Source organism: Hippocampus comes, unplaced genomic scaffold, assembly GCF_001891065.2.
Source record: "Hippocampus comes isolate QL1 unplaced genomic scaffold, H_comes_QL1_v1.1 scaffold174, whole genome shotgun sequence".
NCBI classification, from domain to species: domain Eukaryota; kingdom Metazoa; phylum Chordata; class Actinopteri; order Syngnathiformes; family Syngnathidae; genus Hippocampus; species Hippocampus comes.
In genome coordinates, this window is record NW_017805983.1 from 5,456,498 (window position 1) to 5,475,204 (window position 18,707).

Consider the following 18,707-nt stretch of genomic DNA (forward strand, 5'->3'; position numbering starts at 1 on the left):
CCCGCATTCTCTGCATGTAACCCCTCTGACTAGGGTTGCTTGAGTAGTAGCATTCCAACAGAGCCATGTTATCGCATCTCGTTCATCTCCGCTTTTTTCCAGTAGCCCATTTTTCATCAAGGTGCTCTGGTTCCCCAGCACCTGACGCAGACCTTGTTTGGCCGGGCGACGTCTGAGCCGGCATGTCATTCATTTTATTGTCTCTCATCATTGTATGAGGTAGGCATAGCGTGAAGGATCTTGCCCAAGGACCCACACTGGATGGTGTTATGTGCTCATTTTTGCCCCAGGCGGGATTCGAACCACCGTCTCCCGTACGCCAAACCGATGCCTTACCAACTGAGCTATCCAGCCGCCAATATATATATAAAACAATAAGCGGACTTGATGAAAGTTTTAAAACTGTGTTGTTGTACAACCTCAGCGTTGCGGCTGAATAATGATCAAAAAGAAATAAATAAAATCACAAAACATGCTTACTCCAGAGCCCCCAAAGATCTTTCTTGTCGGCACAATGTCTTCACATTGCTATTGATTGAAGCGAATGATCTTTCTGAAATGTTTCGTGTTTGTCTGTTCTATTGATTCTCGTCCCACATGACATGGCTGGCATAGTTGAGGTCCAAGATCAAATCCGGCCGTCTGATACCCTGTGGTTTCAAAATTTAAAGCTGTTCTCACGTAGCTTGAAAGGTGTCTGACATGAATGTATCAAAATACACCAAGGACAAAGAATTCAAACAATCGCTCAGTTTAGTGGAAGGTGGGTTCAAAACCATTATGACAAGAGGGCGACAAAGTGAGCAGATGTCGATGTTGCTATTTAAAAAAAAAGTGACAAGCAGCAGATGGAGTGACTTTTTGTGGTGTTATCAGAGTCTACTGGAGTCTCCCACAATGCAACGCAAAGAAATGGCACTTACATGATGCCACCCAATGGCTAATTTAACCCTAATCCCCCCACTCCCACCCCCACACACATTTGGCAGCAAATGTGTCGCTTTATGATGAAGATAACATCTCATCATAAGAGAATAATAATCATTGGAGTGTGTATTTTTACACGGCTCTGGATGCAGAGGCCACTGCAAGATGTATGACAAGATGCACTCTATCACCGAGCTTCAATGTACAGGGAGGCTTAATGGCAACTGATTTTGTTCGCTCGGTTGCAAGCAAACATCCCCGTTGTAGGTGAAGCCAATCTTTTGTAAACTAACGAGGAGCAAAACATTGACGTGGTCCCATGATGATTCTGTTCTTTTGCGATGACAGCATTCCCTGTTGCCTTCCCTTTTGACAGAGAGCTGAAACTACTGATATTAAATTCTTCATTAACCATGGTAAACTCCACTCTATGTTCATCTTTGATCAGATGACACTGTCACTTTGACAGCTCAAGTATTACAAAATGAAATGAATACAATTGGAATTGCCGCCCTTCTCACGATCAATAAGGCAGCTGTCATGGAACTATTGATTACTCTTGATTAAACGTGTTTGAGTTGCTGAAGGCTTTGTGATTTCTTTCTTTGTTCAAGTCGACTCAATCTGAGGCACCGCAGCCTGGGATGGCAGCAGGATGATGGATGGTGGGCTGATGTTAAGATCTCGCAGGTTCAACAGCTCCCTAAGCCTTTCATCCCACGCCGTTTTCAAGGATGAGATGGCACTGCTTCTGTTTGCTGGATTTTGTTCACTAGAAATAGTTTTTTCGTTCTTTGAAACTTTTAAAGATGTGTTGGAGTGGAGTGCCACATGTAGACGCCAAATGGCAGCCAATGCGGTAAACTGACAGCAAGAAATCCCGTGTTGAGGTTCTTGGCCTTCTTATTTTCACAGCAATACTCAGCAGAATGAAATCATGCATTTTAAAAAAAAGTCCCCCTCGCCAACATTCCCTCTGTAGACCTGACACTGCACACTAATTAAACAGATGAAACTAATTTCTATGAGAATTTAAAAATGAACAAGAGAAGGTGCCAGAGTAGAGCTGGTGCTTATTGTGATTGTGCTTGCTGATTACCAGCAGTAGCTCTCATCGCTTGCAGAGGGATTCCAAAACTTTAAGTGCAAATGGGTGAACTGGAGCAAGAGTAATATTAAAAGGTATGATTCTTAGAAAGCTTCGCTGGGGAAAATGGCCATGCTTCCTTTGGCAGCAATAATAACTGCTTCAGACAACAAAGTGTATGCAGAAAAGTGGTGAAGATTGCACGACTGTCTTGTGTCCTATGTGTTGTGTTGTGTTATTTTTGTTATTTTGACTTCAAAATGGCGCCGCGAGAGTGGCTGCCTTTCCAGCAGCTCCTATATTTTGTTGTTCTACTTCTTCCTTTCATAACTTTGCTGCTGTGAATTGGGAATTTCTCCATTGCGAGACTAATAAAGGTTTTCTTATCTTATCTTATCTTATCTTATCTTAATACACTTGGATCTGAGTAAATTCTCACCGAAAAGCAGCTCTTGTACAATCGAAGAGATGCACAGCTTCGTGGAATTGGCGTGTTCAGCTGGAAAAAGGCAAGCTGAAGGGCAACGTCCTAGCCTGGTCTGAAAAATGATGAGACCATTTCCTTGTTGTTTGCTTATTTTCTTTGCGTCCAAGTTAATGCTGTTTGGAGGACCAAAATACTTTGTGTATGTGGTTTATTGGCTTTGGATTCAGGGTTTTAAGCAATGGGCTGTGTCAATAAACGATAGCATGTTAGCATGCTTTAAATGGACTGAACTTTGAAAAAGGATCTTTGGCCACACTGTACATTGCAAAGATGCTACCGCAGTCTAATTGTGCACTATGGTAGAGTTTTCTTTCTTTTGTTTTTTTTTTCCTAGGCATTGCATAGATACAAGTGAGTGTCTTTTCCGGGCCAATCCTAGTGGCATCCCTCATTTTCATAAAAATCGTAGCGGTCTGAGACGCAGTACACCTCAGTATGCCGTGTTTGACAATGGGGAATCAGAAATAGACCCGCCCGGGTCCGGTGCATGACACTGACACGTAAACTGTAAGGTCTTCCGATGTGAATGAGGTTGTATGTATGTAATATTTTTAAGATGTTAATATTTATAATTCATTCAATGAATTGATTTCTGCAATTATTCAAAGGTATTGCGCCATGCTGGTGTCATATTTATGAATGAAAAAATTGACAACCACAATTTGCAGATGCACTATAGGGGGCGTGGCAGGAACGCCCAGTGAGGTGTGGTGCGTCGACCAAATTAACAGACGCGCCGAACTAGAACATCACCCCGGCACAAAAATGTTGATGAGCCCATATTTACGCCAAGTGCTGTGACCAAACCATCGGATGAGTTGGGGGCGAGGCAACTTCGTGTACTGGAATGCCCAGAGAGGTGCGGCATGGCGCCAAAAACACTGGACTTGACTTGCACGGGTGCCAGTCTACCAAAATTGAGTCATAGATCAGACTGAAGTGCTACAATTGTTTAAATCAACACTTTTAGTCCGTCTCTGATAAAATGCATTGTGTTTAAAAATGCATATATTGCTCTTTCCTTTTATTTCTTGAACTCCTCATTCTTAATCACGGTTGTAGAACATCATATATAAAATATTATTCCTCAAATCTAAATTAAAGACTGTTGAAGAAAAAAAGAGGTGATATCATTTTAAACATGTAAAAGTTAAATGACTTATTTGCCTTTGTCAGTGACTGAGATGTTAGTTTCAAACCAAGCAGCTCCGGTCGGGCTGAAGATTTAAAAATCTTCAGGGAGTTCTTGTGTGAACAGATGATCAAACATCATTGCTGAAGATGAGAGAGTATAAGCTGCAAATGTTCCTGTTCTCAGAAACATGGTTCTGTTACGAGTAAACTGTAGCACAAAGCGACAGCTTCATTTTGAAAGAGTAAGAATAAAAATGTTAATATTTTAGTCAAAGCGTACTCTTCTGTCAGGAGGGAAATGGTTTGCACTAACTGTGGAAATTGTTTGTATGTTAGTAATGAAAATAGGGTAAATACCGATATTGCTGCCCATCCTTCCATAATCTGAGCAGCTCATCCTCACAAGGGTCACGAGCGTGCTGGATCCTATCCCAGCCGTCATTGCAGGGAACACCCTGCCAAATCGCAGGGCACACACAGGCAAACAACCATTCGCGCTCACAATCACACCATGGGAAAATTTAGATTGTTCCTCGACCATGTATGTCTTTGGAAGATATGTTAAGCAGTTACATTGGAACACATTAACTTTCTCAATCAATGTCGTCCGTGTAGAAGTGCAGCAAACTTCACATAAATCATTTAAATGCCTAATGGAGATCGCATTTGGCCTCCAGGGTCTGATGAATTCATAAGCGTGCATTTCGAGCAGGTGTATGCACATTTTTGAGCTCCTCTAAAGCTTTTAGTGTAGGCTGACAGGGTAATCCAATAAGAGTCTGGTCTCAACACAGTGAAATGCAAGGATGAAATCGGTGTGTGTGTGTGCGCGCGCGCGTGTGTGTGTGTGTGTGTGGGGGGGGGGGGGGTCTTCGTGCCTCATGCCCTCTAACTCTCTGTGTGCCTGTAAGGAAGGATGAGAGAGGCAGACGGTACTTCGCAGACAGCAGAAGAGGAAAGTTAACCCCGTTTCTCTGTGGTGAGAGAACCTCTCCATCTTTCTCCCTCGTGTCTCCGCAGTGCCAAGCCGACACACAGGAAGGACTTGTGCACACTGACTGTGTCGTTTTGTGCATTATTTACAAAGCTTCTGTGTGGAGGCTACACACGTAGAGCCCTCCTTCACCACCACCACCACCCCCTTTCTCTTTGTCTCAGCAAGTCAACGTCAACACCCGAAATACTGCCTTGTCTTGTGACTGCTGATGCCATATGCCTCATGCCGTGTCCGTAATACTCAGGTGAGAATTGCTACTTTTCAATACCATAACTCAAGTTCAAAAGCAGTCCTCCCCAAAAGACTTGAGTAGGTGAAAAAATACGAACAGTCTAACTACATGGTGCATAAATGTTCAAATTGGCATAATCAGAGCTTCAATGAAGGAGCTTTCAAGCCCAATCACTTGGCATCAATTACAGAACAATATAGCAAAAATTTCTATATCCTACCAGGACGGACACCTGCCTACTCGAGCGTGCTGAGAAAACACTTTGCAGTCAGCCGCTCGGAGATCGCGGGAAATATAAAGAAAAGACCAAGAATAGAAAGAAAAAAATGAAGCCAATTACAGTGGACATATAAATGATTCCCGCATGGATATGGCAATCAGCTCCAGAAGGACTACTCAAAGGAAGTAGGTTGGAGCACTCCATTAAGTTAGATTGCCTTCATACTTGTGCTCTTTGAGTGTGAACAAAGAAAAATGAATGATAAAGCAGTTCAAACAAGGCACCAAACGAGCTAACAAAAATACGCTATGGCTGCAACATTGTAGGAGATTGTCGCTGTCCGTTCGTTAACTACCGTGATGTCACATTAGTGATGTACTGCTCTTGTTTTCAAGCGCAGCAAATACATTTCATATAAAATATAGGCTTTTGAAGAAAAAAACAAGAATATCTATTTATTAGTCGTGTTGCTTGTTTAATTAAGTGTGAAAGGAGCTTCACAGAATTTATAAGTCAATAATCTGTCGTCCATCTGTGCGATTAAGGCTTTCAGTGATGTGATTTACCTGCTTGTATATTTTAGCTTTTAACTATAGCAGTGAATAAAATGGCATCTTCCTCCAACCTTTCATTGGAATAAAATTATTGAAGGGATACTTCCATAACAATACGTTGCAAAATGCATCATTCATAAAACCTTAGGATACGTAGCCATGTGATTTTTAAATTGAGCACATCAGTTCAACTGGGTTCAGCAAAATGCTATGATTGACAGAATTGGAGGAGAATATGGATCGTCACATATTGCAAAAATCCATACTGTCCTAACATAGGATCAGACGGCAATAATAAATAAGAGTGCTTCAGGCTCACTTATCAGCACGGGGAATATGCTGAAAGATGCGGAGTCTTACTTTTCAAATCATTAGCGGGAAGTGGGGAGCACTGAGAGGAGTGCTAATTATGGTTTTATGTAACTATAATGGTGGAGAGCAAAAAAGCTGAAACCAGATGAATCAGCCACGCTGTGTAAGAGTGCAACCTCAAGTTTACTTGTTGGGCAATATTCTTTCAAAAAAAGTGCAGGTAATGCCAGCAGAGTGGTTCCTGTCCGGTCTTGCTGACTTTTATACTCTGCTCATTCAGAGAATAGGATATGTTGAAGGTTGTATTTGGCCAGGATGGCCCATTTTTCTCATGCAGAAAAAGAATTTTTATCATTAAAATGAAACTTAAATTTGAATTTTTAATTATATCAATTTGTTTTGTAGAAATCAATACATTTTCATCTGTAATATGGATACACCCAACCCTCCTTCCAACCGCCATATCTTTGTGTGACGTCAACAGAATAGGTAGACACAACAAATGTAAGTCACTGAAAGTACATCGCTTATCATTGTTCCAAAACCTCCTCACCAAAATGTATGTGGACAACTCTACTCGTGCCCACTTCGACCTCTGAAAATGTCACAACAATAAGCCTCTTTATGGTTCACTTGTAAGAGAATCAGGAAATCAGCAGCTTACCTTCAGTTTTTCTCATGCTCGATCAGTTTTTCTTTCGGAAGAATAATAAATTAGATGTATATCGAGCTTCTCAAGTCACCCAAGGACACTGAAGCATCAAACAATGAATAAAGGCTCCAGCCGGAGGACCGGAATGTATGTATTGATTTTGGAAAAAAAAATATGAGATTGGCCATTCTTGGGCACACGGCTTTCCACCTGACAGCGCTATTTCACCCCACCACCCCCGAATCACTTTTAGGTGTAGCTAAAATATGGTCGTGGAAAATTAATGTACACTACGTTCCCACAGCTGCTGAGCCACACTTTTATATGATTTGTTTTAATGAAAATGCACATATGCATATACGTATCAAAATTGTCATCTGTGTGCCAGTACAGCATTGTTGTCCAACACACATTTAAGGTACATGCACATGCAAATGTAAAAGTCCTCTGAGAAATAAAAAAGCAGCGTGCTGGCCATGCACTGCTTTATGCAGCAATCGTTGCATGCAGTAGCTGTGGTTGGTATTGTCACACACTTCTTTTTGGTTTGCGCCATTTTGCAGGTTTTGTTCATCATGCCCAGCAAATAAACATTCGAGATGATCAAAATTTTGCGTCTGGTGTAGCTGTATTTGTATGAGCCATTTAGGCACAGCTTTGCGATTTGCGAGTTCATTCGTCTGATTTGCATGTGTATGCTGTCTACTATTCAGCGACCATCGTGTGAGCTGCCGTCATATACAGTACACTGCAAATAACTCTTCACATTTATTAGGCCTTCTTCAGTGATCTGTTGATGGGTGAATAATTCCTGAACACTATCAGTCTATAGTGCACGGTTTGGCGTCTACTCTAATCAAATCCATTGTTCCCAAGAACACGCTGTCTTGTGCAGCCGGGGCTCACAATGCAGCTCAGTGACCTTTTAAAAGATGTAAGTTAAGGTAGTTTGTTCGCATTGAGATTGGAACACGCAGCAAGACCCCGGCAAATTCCTTCCAGCAACCAGTTAAATTTGTGAAGATGTAGCACAACCCTGAAAACGAACCAGCCTGGTAGCCTGGCTCGCGGTGGGTCTTACTGGCATTAATGAAATAAATTTCTGTTGGAAAAGTTGCAACAGAGTAAATGAGGTGTAAAAAGGCCGATGCTACAAGCACTCTCCTGTCGGTAACGTGGAGAAAGGAAAAATATCTTGTCTTAAGGCTTTCAGAGCCAATATACGGCGTCATGAGAACAGCACATGGTGGAAATAAAAAGTCTCCACAACCTTGTTCAAATGTCAGGTTTTTAGGATGTAGAAAATGAGAACAAGGACACCATTATTATCTATAATGTGAACAATAACATTGAAAAACAAATTGGAATGGTTTATAGGTGGGGGGGATTTAAAAAAAAACGTGGTTGCATAAATACGCCGCCCTTAAAGGTGGGTTGAAGCACCTTTTGATTTTATTACACAACTCGTTCAGTCTATCAGCAAGGAATATCTTGACTTGGTGGGGCCATTCCAAAGTTAATCTTCTTCTGGGCAAAGATTATTATTGGGAAGCATTCTTTGGGTTGGCCAATGCGTCAAGCGATAGATCAAAGGTTTCCTGCCAAGATGAAAATGAAAAACAGCCCCAAATTATGAAATTGCCCCATGTTTGTGTGTGCGTGTGTTCTGCAAATTGTATTGGGGCTGCCATCTCTCCGCCTTACCTCTCTCACCCAGTCATGTCACGTCGGCTTCACAGCCTCGCAAGACGGTTCCATGACTTCAGCAATGCCACTGTGGTGTCATATTTTCTCCAATTCACATGGTACTGTGTAGCTAATGCCTTGGAAATGAATGTGTACCCTTCCTGAGTGATTAGTAATCAAATGCCAATTGAAAACTCTCTTTGGGAAGTTCAAGAACACGCTCTAAGAACAAATTAACTTCATTTAGGGTTAATCAGTCACTCTAAAGGATGGCGGCTGTGTACTGACTACTATTTAACATTTTGAGTTTGAATCCGTCAGCATTCTGTACACAGCCACATCCACAGATACGCAGATCAATTGTATATATTTCGCTGTACATTTTAGTGGCCAAACATGTTGCGGACTTGCTCCTGAGTTAGTAATTATCATCTCCGTGGCGGCAAATAAACTACACATCCGACAAGTATCGTTCTCACAAAGCAATGACAAAGAAAGACGGAGAAGCCGTGCTAATTGACAAACGAAAGACTGACACTGACGGCTAATGCGTTTAAAACCAAAATTAAGTGCTTGGGATGATCGAGTCTACTTCTAGCCGGAACCGCCTTAAAGCGGCGGAAATCCAATTTTGAATGACAAGATAGCAAGTGTTTGGACTTAGAGAGATAGTCTACCCACTACACAGAAACGGTAACGGGAATGATTTACTCTACACTGCACATCAGCCAGGAGGAGTGGCTTTTAAGATTAAAAATATGTTAAAAAGAGGTTCAGAAATTGAATGAATGAATAAATAAATAATATACACAGGTATAAAATATTGTTTGTTTTTCACAAAAGAGTCTTGAGTTTTGATTTTGACTTTCGGACAATAAATATTCTCATTAATTATATGACACTATATATTACATTTATTTATTGAAATTAATGTAGCTTTGTTTCGAGACAACAACACACAGTTTGCTGTTACACACGATGTGAATTTCAGAAAACAAAAAGAATTGGGAATTCACAATATTGTCATCGTCTTATTGTAAACCTTTCCTTCAAGTCCCTGGGATTAGCATGCAAAAAAAAGAAAAGAAAAGAAAAAAGAAAAAACCTCTGCAAAATTACAAAGTTGTTCCTCAAATGAAATCCTTGATTCGCAAAATTGCTCCGCAAAGATAAAAATTATTTTGACCCTCGGATAAGTATAATGGATGTTAACAACCATTCGGCTGTCATGTCATTTGGGATTTATTTATTCTGTTCCATTCTATTGAACACAGCTTCAGCGCCAGATATCTTAAGGCTGTTAGAAAATGCACGAGATTTAAACTGCTCAGCTATTGGTTTGCGGAAATAAGATCATTTTGAAGATGCCGAAGAAGCAGTGGTGTGATGTGCGCTGTGGAAGGACTCACCTTAAAGAGACGCAGTATATTGGCCACCATGATTGACACCGAGCTAGCAGATGCGCCGATCACTCCGACCACTCGCTCCGGTTTCGTGATGATGGGTGGCCCTCCGCTGAGACACTTGACATCGGTTGAGTCCTTCTCAATCAGCGCCTGCACAAATGTCAGCGACTGCTCCAGAGCATGAGTGTCACGGGAGCAGGTGTCCAAGATACGAGCGCCCAGAGTAATGTTTGGCAGCAGCTCATTGTCATTATTGATGCGGTCCAGAGCGAACAGCATGGCCTCCAACCTGTGGATCCCCTTCTCCTTCTTGAGCTCACCACAGGCTTTGCCATCATTTCCTCTTGCGTGGACTGGAAAAAGCCCACCCAGAGATATGTCCCCATCAATGCGTATTGAGTTGAGGTGTGTGTGGCCAGGCATTCTGGGTTTGGCCGCCCGAGAGATTAAGACACAACAAGCAAGAAGCGACAGCCAGCAGCACCAGCCAAAGGCGCCTTGCTGGCTCATTTTGAAGGGCTAAATCGGCATCCAATTGTAGTCCTTTTACCATAAAAGAGGTGACCACACATGCAAAAGGCTAGTCACAATTTTTTGAGACCACAGTCATCTTCAAGCGTCTCTTCTCATGCTTTCCAAGTGGGACAAAACTTCACTAATTATCCCGGTTCAGTTTTGTTGGGTCTTACTCTTCTTCACTCTTTCAATGTTTCTGCAGTTAAATGCAGTTGCTACGTGTACAACCTCAACGGTGAAGTAAGAGCTGAGACTGAAACTGCAAAGAGCATTCTTAGACGGCTTGAGCAAAAACAAAGCAGAATAAGTTCGCCTTTCTTCTGTGCTTGTGGAAAATCACTTTGGAGCTTCTGGCCTTCTCACCGTCCTTCAGGTGGGCAGAAATTCACAAGAGGGCCCGGTGGGCTGCACAGAAAGTGCCTGTGGAGTAAGAGGAAAAGCGTCTTAGCCACATTCAGAGATAAAGGGAAATTGAAGGAAATGTGTTTCTTGTAGGGATGCTTCCAAGCACTTCACAATATTTCTTTTGGAATCCACCACAAATTCTTCCTCCTGTCAAACAAACTGTACCAGTCTGACTTGTAAAGCAAGGCCATGCATTTCATCTTTTAATCCACATCTATTTTCAACATTGTCAAATTCTAGATCAGCACTGGAGATGTTTCCTATGGTATTCATTCCTTGACCATTATTTAAAGCCCCGCGATGAATGGTATCTTTTTACTATGAGCAGAACAGATGTGCTGCTGTCTGGGATCCTTCCGCTTAGTGTTCTGCTATTGTGAATCCTCTGTCATACATGCGTCAAAAGGTTAAGAAACATTTGACTAAATTCAGATGATAGAAAATTGTTTTTTTTTTTGTTTTTTTTTAATGATCTTGCGGAGTGCAACAGCGGTTGGCGATGTCTCACATCTAGATTGCTCTCTGCGGGAATCTTGTATTGGGCCTGCATCTTCTACATCTTCTTCCTGTGATTGTGTGGGTTCTATCCAATAACTATGATGCTCCGCAGTACAAAAACATGTTAGTTTCACAAAGGTAAATTTGTGTGAATTTCTGCCTGCCAGTATGTTTACTGTACGAGCATTTTAATCATGCAATTGTCATGGCTGAACTTTAGACATGAATTGAGATTTTATCCAAGTAGATGAATTTTAAAGGAACAAACTGATCAAAATTATTTTTCCAGCATTCACTTAGTGTATTTACAGTGTGCAAATATCAATGGCATCTTCCATGACAATAGGTTGCAGCCAATGAAATATCAAAATCATGAACATACAGTGTAGGCTGCCATATTGGACATTTTGGATCACTTCACATCCGTGTGCATTAATATGCATATGCAACGCTTTTATTAATATCATCCAAAATAGTGCGAGTTTCATTTTAATATTTTTCAGACTATGATTTTTCTATTTATAGCAATATCCACATAGATTTTGGTGACAATAGGTCATGTTTTTTGTTCAATAAGTAACATAGTATTGTCACTCTATGAGGCAACTAAGGATGGGCAACCTTACGGTGTCAATTGAATAAAAAATATCGCCAGCCTCTTTCTAATATTTTCAGAGAATGATTATCATATGCCTACACTTGTGCCCATAATTTTTTATGACAATCAGTATTGGTTTTTGGATGTAGAGTTGTCAAAGAAGTGTAATTATAGGCTTGCAGGCTGGATGCATTATCAGTCATTGCGCTGTAAATGTCTCTTTTCTTTTCTTTCGCCAAGGAAGATCATGAAACCTGACAGTTAGGAGTGCTCTCTAAATTATGGGAATACTTGACGACGCCATAAGGTATTTTATTGCACAATAGACCAGCAAACAAGTCCCAAACCATGTGTGTCAATGTCTAATGATTCGTGTACAGCACACCATACGTCACAGTGATCATGTAAAGCAGTCCAAAATGTCCAATGTGGCAGCGTGCAGGTTATGTCATTACTTTGATACGTGAACATTTTTTCAGGGACTCAGATGCCATTGCTATTTGCACTTGTTTTAGACTAATCGAATGCCGAAAAGCATATTTTGAAGCTGTGTTCCTTTAATCTGCCCTGATAACAGTGTTTTCAGTGAAAAACAAACAGACGTGGTCAGTAATGGTGGCAACATAAGATGGCTGCCCTCTGTTTTCAGCCTTGAACGGGCCAATATTTAGTCCGTAATATATAAGTCAATGGTTGGAGCTGACTCATGTGTTGTACCAAAGAAGAAGGCACCAATTTTTTTCCCGAATTTAACATGCATTTCCTGGCCTAATGGCTTTATGCACTATTTTTCCAGATCTAAAACGATGGTGATAACATATGAAGCATGTCTAGATTAGATTAGATTAGATATCCTTTATTTGTCCCACACTGGGGAAATTTACAGCCTTCAGCAGCAAGATTGTGGGTAGAAAGAAGAGAAAAGAAAACACAGTTCAATTAAGTGCAATATAAATACAAACATGTCTAGGTCGTCAAATTCCAGTCTGTTCCAATTTTTGTGTACATGTTGCAATGAGTCGAACGGCATCAACAGCCAGACTATGAGAAAGACCATTTGGCACGATTTGAACCAGACTTGGTTGCATTTTTGTTACAGCTGCAGCTGTTGTAAAAATGGCACATAAATAACGATTTATTCTATTGTACATTGTATCGCATTCATCTTGAAAATTCACTTTCAGTCAATAATTTGATGTTCTCTAGTGTCATGTGAACACATTACTGCGGGGAAACTCAGTTATTGGTTATCAGTCCAAAATAAGTGAGCTATGATCAAGTCCAAGCCTTCGGTGACCCTTCACCAGATCAAGGACGTGCCAAATGGATAAATAGAATTTTTCTTCATTTATGATGCATCCGCTCTTTGCATCGGTATCGTCACAAGGTCTGGCCTGTTCCATTTGTCACCTCATCAGCTGTGTGGAAACTTGTTGCTCAGTGCTAAACCAATACAGTTGTTGATAAGCACACAGCAGGAGAGTCCTTCAGTCCTCTTCTTCTTGATCTGACCATCTCACCCCCATCAGTATCCGTGAGGCTCTCGCACTCCATTCTGATCCTGTATAAGTAAACACAGTCTCCTACTGTGGCACAGCCTGCAAGACCACAAATTCTTTTGGGATCAGAAACGCCTGCAGCTGTGATCGCTTTTTCACTTATATCAACAGATGCATTTATGACCCGCTTCAAAATAATGTTGCCCTCAATTTTGAGTTCATGCGGAAGCATCTTCATTACGAGGAGGTTCTTAAGAGATTTACATGAATTCGAGACAGCTTTTTGGTCTTGTAGCGTCTGCATCACATCTCTTTCTTTGACATCAACATAGCATAATATAGATGCCCAGTACACTAACACCGTTCCCATCCTGCTAGGAACGAAAAAGAGATATTTATATAATCTGCACAGATCCTCCCTCCAAAACGCAGCATCCATAATGGATGAGGGCTGAGCACTCGCTGGAAAACACCTTGTTCTGAGGAAAAGCCTCCATCGGATGGAGGAGGGAAGGGTGAGCGCGTGGCACTGGTCTCTTTGGAAACGAGTTTAAAGTAAGCTTTTACCATATCAATGGAATATCTGTGGAGGGGCACCTGCCTTTTAGCCACAATTAACTAGCTATCTTTGCAAAGACCCTTGTATGAGAAGGTAAGATAAAAGATTCCCCAACGGGCTCTTACTTTAGGGAGATAGAGGTTTAAAATACATTATTTCTCATTTAAAAGGTTATTTCTCTGTCTGGGTCACATGGGGGAGGGGGGCGGGATGTCACATATCACACCCGGAAAAAAAGAGTAGAAAACAGATGAGGAACATCTTATTCAAATTTGCGCAATTAAAGCAGGCGAAAAAATGTTTTGAATGCGAAATAATCCTTTTGCAGTCTCAAGAAATGTGTCTGGACATCCCAGTGATGGAATCTTAGCTGTCGCTGTCCTCACTCGGTGAAACTCAGCATGCAAACTGGCTGTTTGAACAGCTGTTTGGTCACAGGTCCCAGGTGGAGGTGGGGTGCTTTTGGGGGGCGGGGGGTGAATGTGCAGATAAGCATCAGCTGTCTGCAGAGGCAGGCGCAGTAACTTCAGCATACAACCACCGTCTCCTGCCACAAGCAGCTTGATAATACATGTTATGTTTTGTATAATGTGTCCGCTTGTTTGCCTTGATGGTTATTTTTTCAAGAGCCTTTGGGGTCAGAAGAACTTCATATTTTGGGAAGGGGGGGGCAAAAAAACAATGTAGGAAGGCCTTCAAAAGTGAGGAAAAGTAGAAATCTCTGCTCTGCCAAATGATTAAAGTTTGATGCGAGTGATTCTACATTTTGAATGTGTCTTTGGCAAGTCGCCAAGCAGCAGGCAAGAATAACTGTGCAAGCCTCCACATGCCAGACAGCTGCGAGGAAACCCTGCAGAACAATTAGCTACCCTGGCGCTCTTGTTTTGTTTTGATTTCCAAGTCAAAAGTGATTCCCTCATTGTGTCATGCTGCAGAAAAAAAATGTAGTTGAAGCACTTCCAGCCTGATCATGAACATGGGAAACGTTCACTCAACATGATGATTACATTTAAAGACAGAACCACATGAAAATCCGCTAACAGTCAGGGGGCGGAGCCATACGGAGACAACACTACAGTGAGGGGTGGCCGTGCGCGTGTCCGTCAATCTTTATCATACCTTCCACAGGCGGGGTTTCATGAAATAAAACACAAACATATCCAGAACAATGGTCATCACCACTCTTGCAGGAACAAATCGAAATAAAAAGTAACATTTTGCTGCTTAGTAATGCCATTTTCTTTGCAGTGGCTTTGCTTTTGTTTTCTATCTCAGATTCTCATGCACAGTTTTGCTAGCTAACAGACAATGATCAATTACCACAGATGGTCGACGCCATTTTGCATACTACGACCAGTGGCTCATTCATAAAAATCATATCTAAAAAGCACAGTTACACAAAAGTCTCTTAATTCTTGGCAATTCTAAATGTTGTTTTTTTAGTTAGGTTTGTTCCTGCATGTATAAGTCTAAGTGTGTGTGTGCAAGATTGGTTTATGTATGCGTTGTATTTCATGAAATCATGACTGAATGGCATTATCAACAATGACTTCTCAACCCGTTGTTTGCTTGCTATGGTGTGAAAATAATGATTTTGATAAACGTTGATTGTAAGAATGTGAGTGTTCCTGACTTCAAAGAGATTATTTTACAGTTTGCAATCAGATAAATTGTACATTTATTCTTGAACTGTACAGTTGATTTAAAAAAACTGTAAGGGTTTTAAGAATATTGCAGAGTGGCAAAAAGATCACAGACATAAAAAAAATCCCTGAGGTTTGGGAGTGGCCAGGGTGGTGGTGGTCACAGCATGACAAGGGGGAGCCTTAATTGGCCACCTCCGGCCACCCTGTAGCTCTGCCCTGTCGAAATAGGTACATTTCACGGATGTAAATGCTTAAACAAGGTCAGCTTTGTGCTCACAGCAATACCATTCTCAGCAGCATTTTAAAAATATATTTTTATGGTTTTATAAACGTCAGATACATCTGAAAAATAATATACCCCCCCTCCAAAAAAAGGACTCTCAGAGACAAAATGTTTCCATCCAACAAATGTGCTCAGTTCCAACGGGGATCCATAAGTCCTCTGTGACAACTTCACATACTGTCTTCAAGTTGAAAGCTTTAAAATGAATAATTGATTTCCCGTCCGCTCAGAACATGGGGAGACATCAGGAGAGCCTCTATCCCATTATGTTGCGCACTGCATTACATGTTATTGACATTCACCACCATGTGAAAACAAAAATGCAGCCTCTTTGCTGTCCAAATATGCAACCGTTCATTTGCCACCTACGACAGGATGCAACATTTCTCTGCTTTCTTTGTCCATGACAGTTTCCGTTTAAAGCGACATGAGTTTAATAATTACCCACATCAAACTGACTATTGTTTTCAGACAATAGACGTGCCAAGCAGACGGAGAGGAGCAACGCATCTCTGCAACTGTAAATGAAAGACAGTGCAGCGCTGTGGGTAAATCACAGAGACATTTCAACCCACATGATGAGCTTCGTCATACATGTATCAAAAATGCAGTTAAGTCAACATATGACTCAGGGCCACAGATGAGTCAGAATCAAGGTAGTGCAGATGAAAAGAAGCAGCCAGAGGGCATAGAAAAGTGCTGCAAACCAATGGATCGTTTCAAGGCAGCTCGTTTCATTACATGCGTTGTGACTCTGGACTCGGTAGTGTGCATCAATAAGTGACACCAGACACAACCCCCACCTCTCCGCACCTCCACTGTCGTCTTACGTCTTTGGGACACTGTTCATTGAGTGCGCTCTACCAGAGCCAGAGATGCGACTGATTCTTATTCAGCCGTTAAGGTTTTCTTCATGCAAAATGCAGATTCCATTAACAAACAGTCAGTGTTGCAGCCCGCGGCAAGCTGGGCGGTGAACTCATTTAATGGGGACAATAAAGAATGGGACACTCGTCAAAGTTTATTGGTAAAAACGCCATTCTGAGAAATGAAATGTTGGCCACATGCCGAGTTGCAGCGATTCATTGTTTCTTACGCAGATTATGATCGCCAGGACACCATTTTGAACCATCTTTCCTGCCCATATGCTCGTATGGACAATCATAATTATTCCCAAGCATAACCTAAAAGTCAATCACAGCATGTGCGCAATGAATGCAACCAAGGTGTGGAAGGCAGCTATGGACTGTCCTATACTCAATTTCTTATTCATGACAGTATACATTTCAAAACTAAAGATGATTTTTAAAAAGTGTGTGTGTGTGTGTGTGTGTGTGTGTGTGTGTGTGTGTGTGTGTGTGTGTGTGTGTGTGTGTGTGTGTGTGTTTACAAGCATGTAGCACACAAAAACATCTCAAAAATTCAGAGAAAGGCCAAGCACGGGAGCCTAAAAGGCAAAAGTGTCACATATTAGGCTGTAAGTGACATTTGTGATTCGCTGAGATGTTTGCCATTCATGATCAGACTGTAGAGTCCCACTGCTCCTCACAAAGCATACACTCACATCCCAAGCTCTATTTGTAAAATATGGAAATACGGTCTCTTTATTCTAGTTGTCAGGCACATCATCGGATCCCCCTCATAAGTAAGCTGATTCGTTGCACTCAATATTCAGCGTTAAATTCATGGGATGCCTTCGTGAAGCCATGTTTTTTCTTCTTAGTGTGCATCTTGACAGCAGTCGGGGAGACAGGTTTCCAAGACATGCATGTTAAGGCAAAAGTATGTACTAAAGTAACCCATAGAACAATAGTTTCAAAGTCATATTGGTGCTAATTGTTAATAAGAATAGCATCACATAGACCAGAACTCCACGGGCTCTATTTTCGGAAACAGCACGAGTGCTCGGAAGTAGAGTAAAAAGTCGCGCGTATTAACTTTCGTTTTGACAAAATCTCCCCCACCCTAACCCCGAAAGCCATGGCATACACATGGTAGGTGGGGCTTGTCACACAAGAACACACGATCAGGGATGGAAGGCAGTCTTCAAGTGCCGACTTCACAGGGGCCAACTTTACATCCGCAAGTGGAGATCCAGCAGATCCTCATAAATGTGCAGTTGAACCTCATTACAACGTATCTTGAGGGGAATAACGAATCTGTATGTTATACGGTATGTACAATAAAATGGCCGCCAACTATGATGTATAATACAGTACAAACATGTGAATTCCAAATACGTGTATATGATGAAAAAATGATTTCAGAAGACATGAAACAAACACCTGTAGCGTTCCTCTGCAAACATTCAATCTGCAAATGTTACCCGCCATAGGCAACTGTCAGTGCCGCCGACGAAGCTAACTGTCATCAATTGAGGATGTGCTGCGCTCTGAAGCCGTTTACGATCATCTTTCAATCTGCTGGCCTCGAACTCTGCCATGGTTTTGTTTGCCACTACAGATGAGTGGCGAAATCGTTGACTTTGTCAATTCGTAGTCTCGGCTGAGCTTCATCTGGGAGACTCCCCTTCAGAAGTGAGAGAAAATTTCAGCCTTCTCAGACAACAAGATTTGTTTCTGTTTATCACACGTTTTCAGATCATGTGCTCAGGACCATGCCGTGCCTCCGGAAGTACAACAATGTGCGAGTAGATTAGTAGCGTTGCTAAGCAATGGGAGGAGGGCGGGGGGGAATCTCGCGCTGTACATTTTGTTCATAAGCAAGGTGACAGTGGCAGTTAGCTTCACATGGTTTGTTGTAACAAAGACCCTTTCACTATTTTGTGGGGAAAATCTGGTCGTTACAAAGAAGTTTATGTCATAAAGGTATTCGTTGTAGGCAAATGGAAAATGAATGACATTAAATCGGGACTTTGAAATGTGAATGTTACAGCTGTGGAAAAGTTGTAAACGGGGCACGTTGAAACGAGGTTCAACTGTACTTTGTGCACATCAAAATCTCCTGCACGGAATTTAGCGAGTCAGTTTATGTTTCCGCCATGTAAAT

At 41.6% G+C, this 18,707-nt stretch overlaps 1 protein-coding gene across 2 annotated transcripts in view; it reads right to left on the reverse strand.

The window, feature by feature from the left end:
• The window catches only part of LOC109528741 (metabotropic glutamate receptor 4-like), a 129,361-nt gene that overhangs the window by 69,440 nt on the left and 41,214 nt on the right, over positions 1-18,707 (reverse strand). For both annotated transcript variants that reach the window (XR_002170724.1, XM_019891699.1), the window contains exon 2: positions 9,698-10,630. Coding sequence is in view for 1 of the 2 variants with exons in the window: in XM_019891699.1 (XP_019747258.1) it covers positions 9,698-10,204 (507 nt within the window). In the remaining variant the exon portion in view is untranslated. The remainder of the gene's footprint in view (positions 1-9,697; positions 10,631-18,707) is intronic.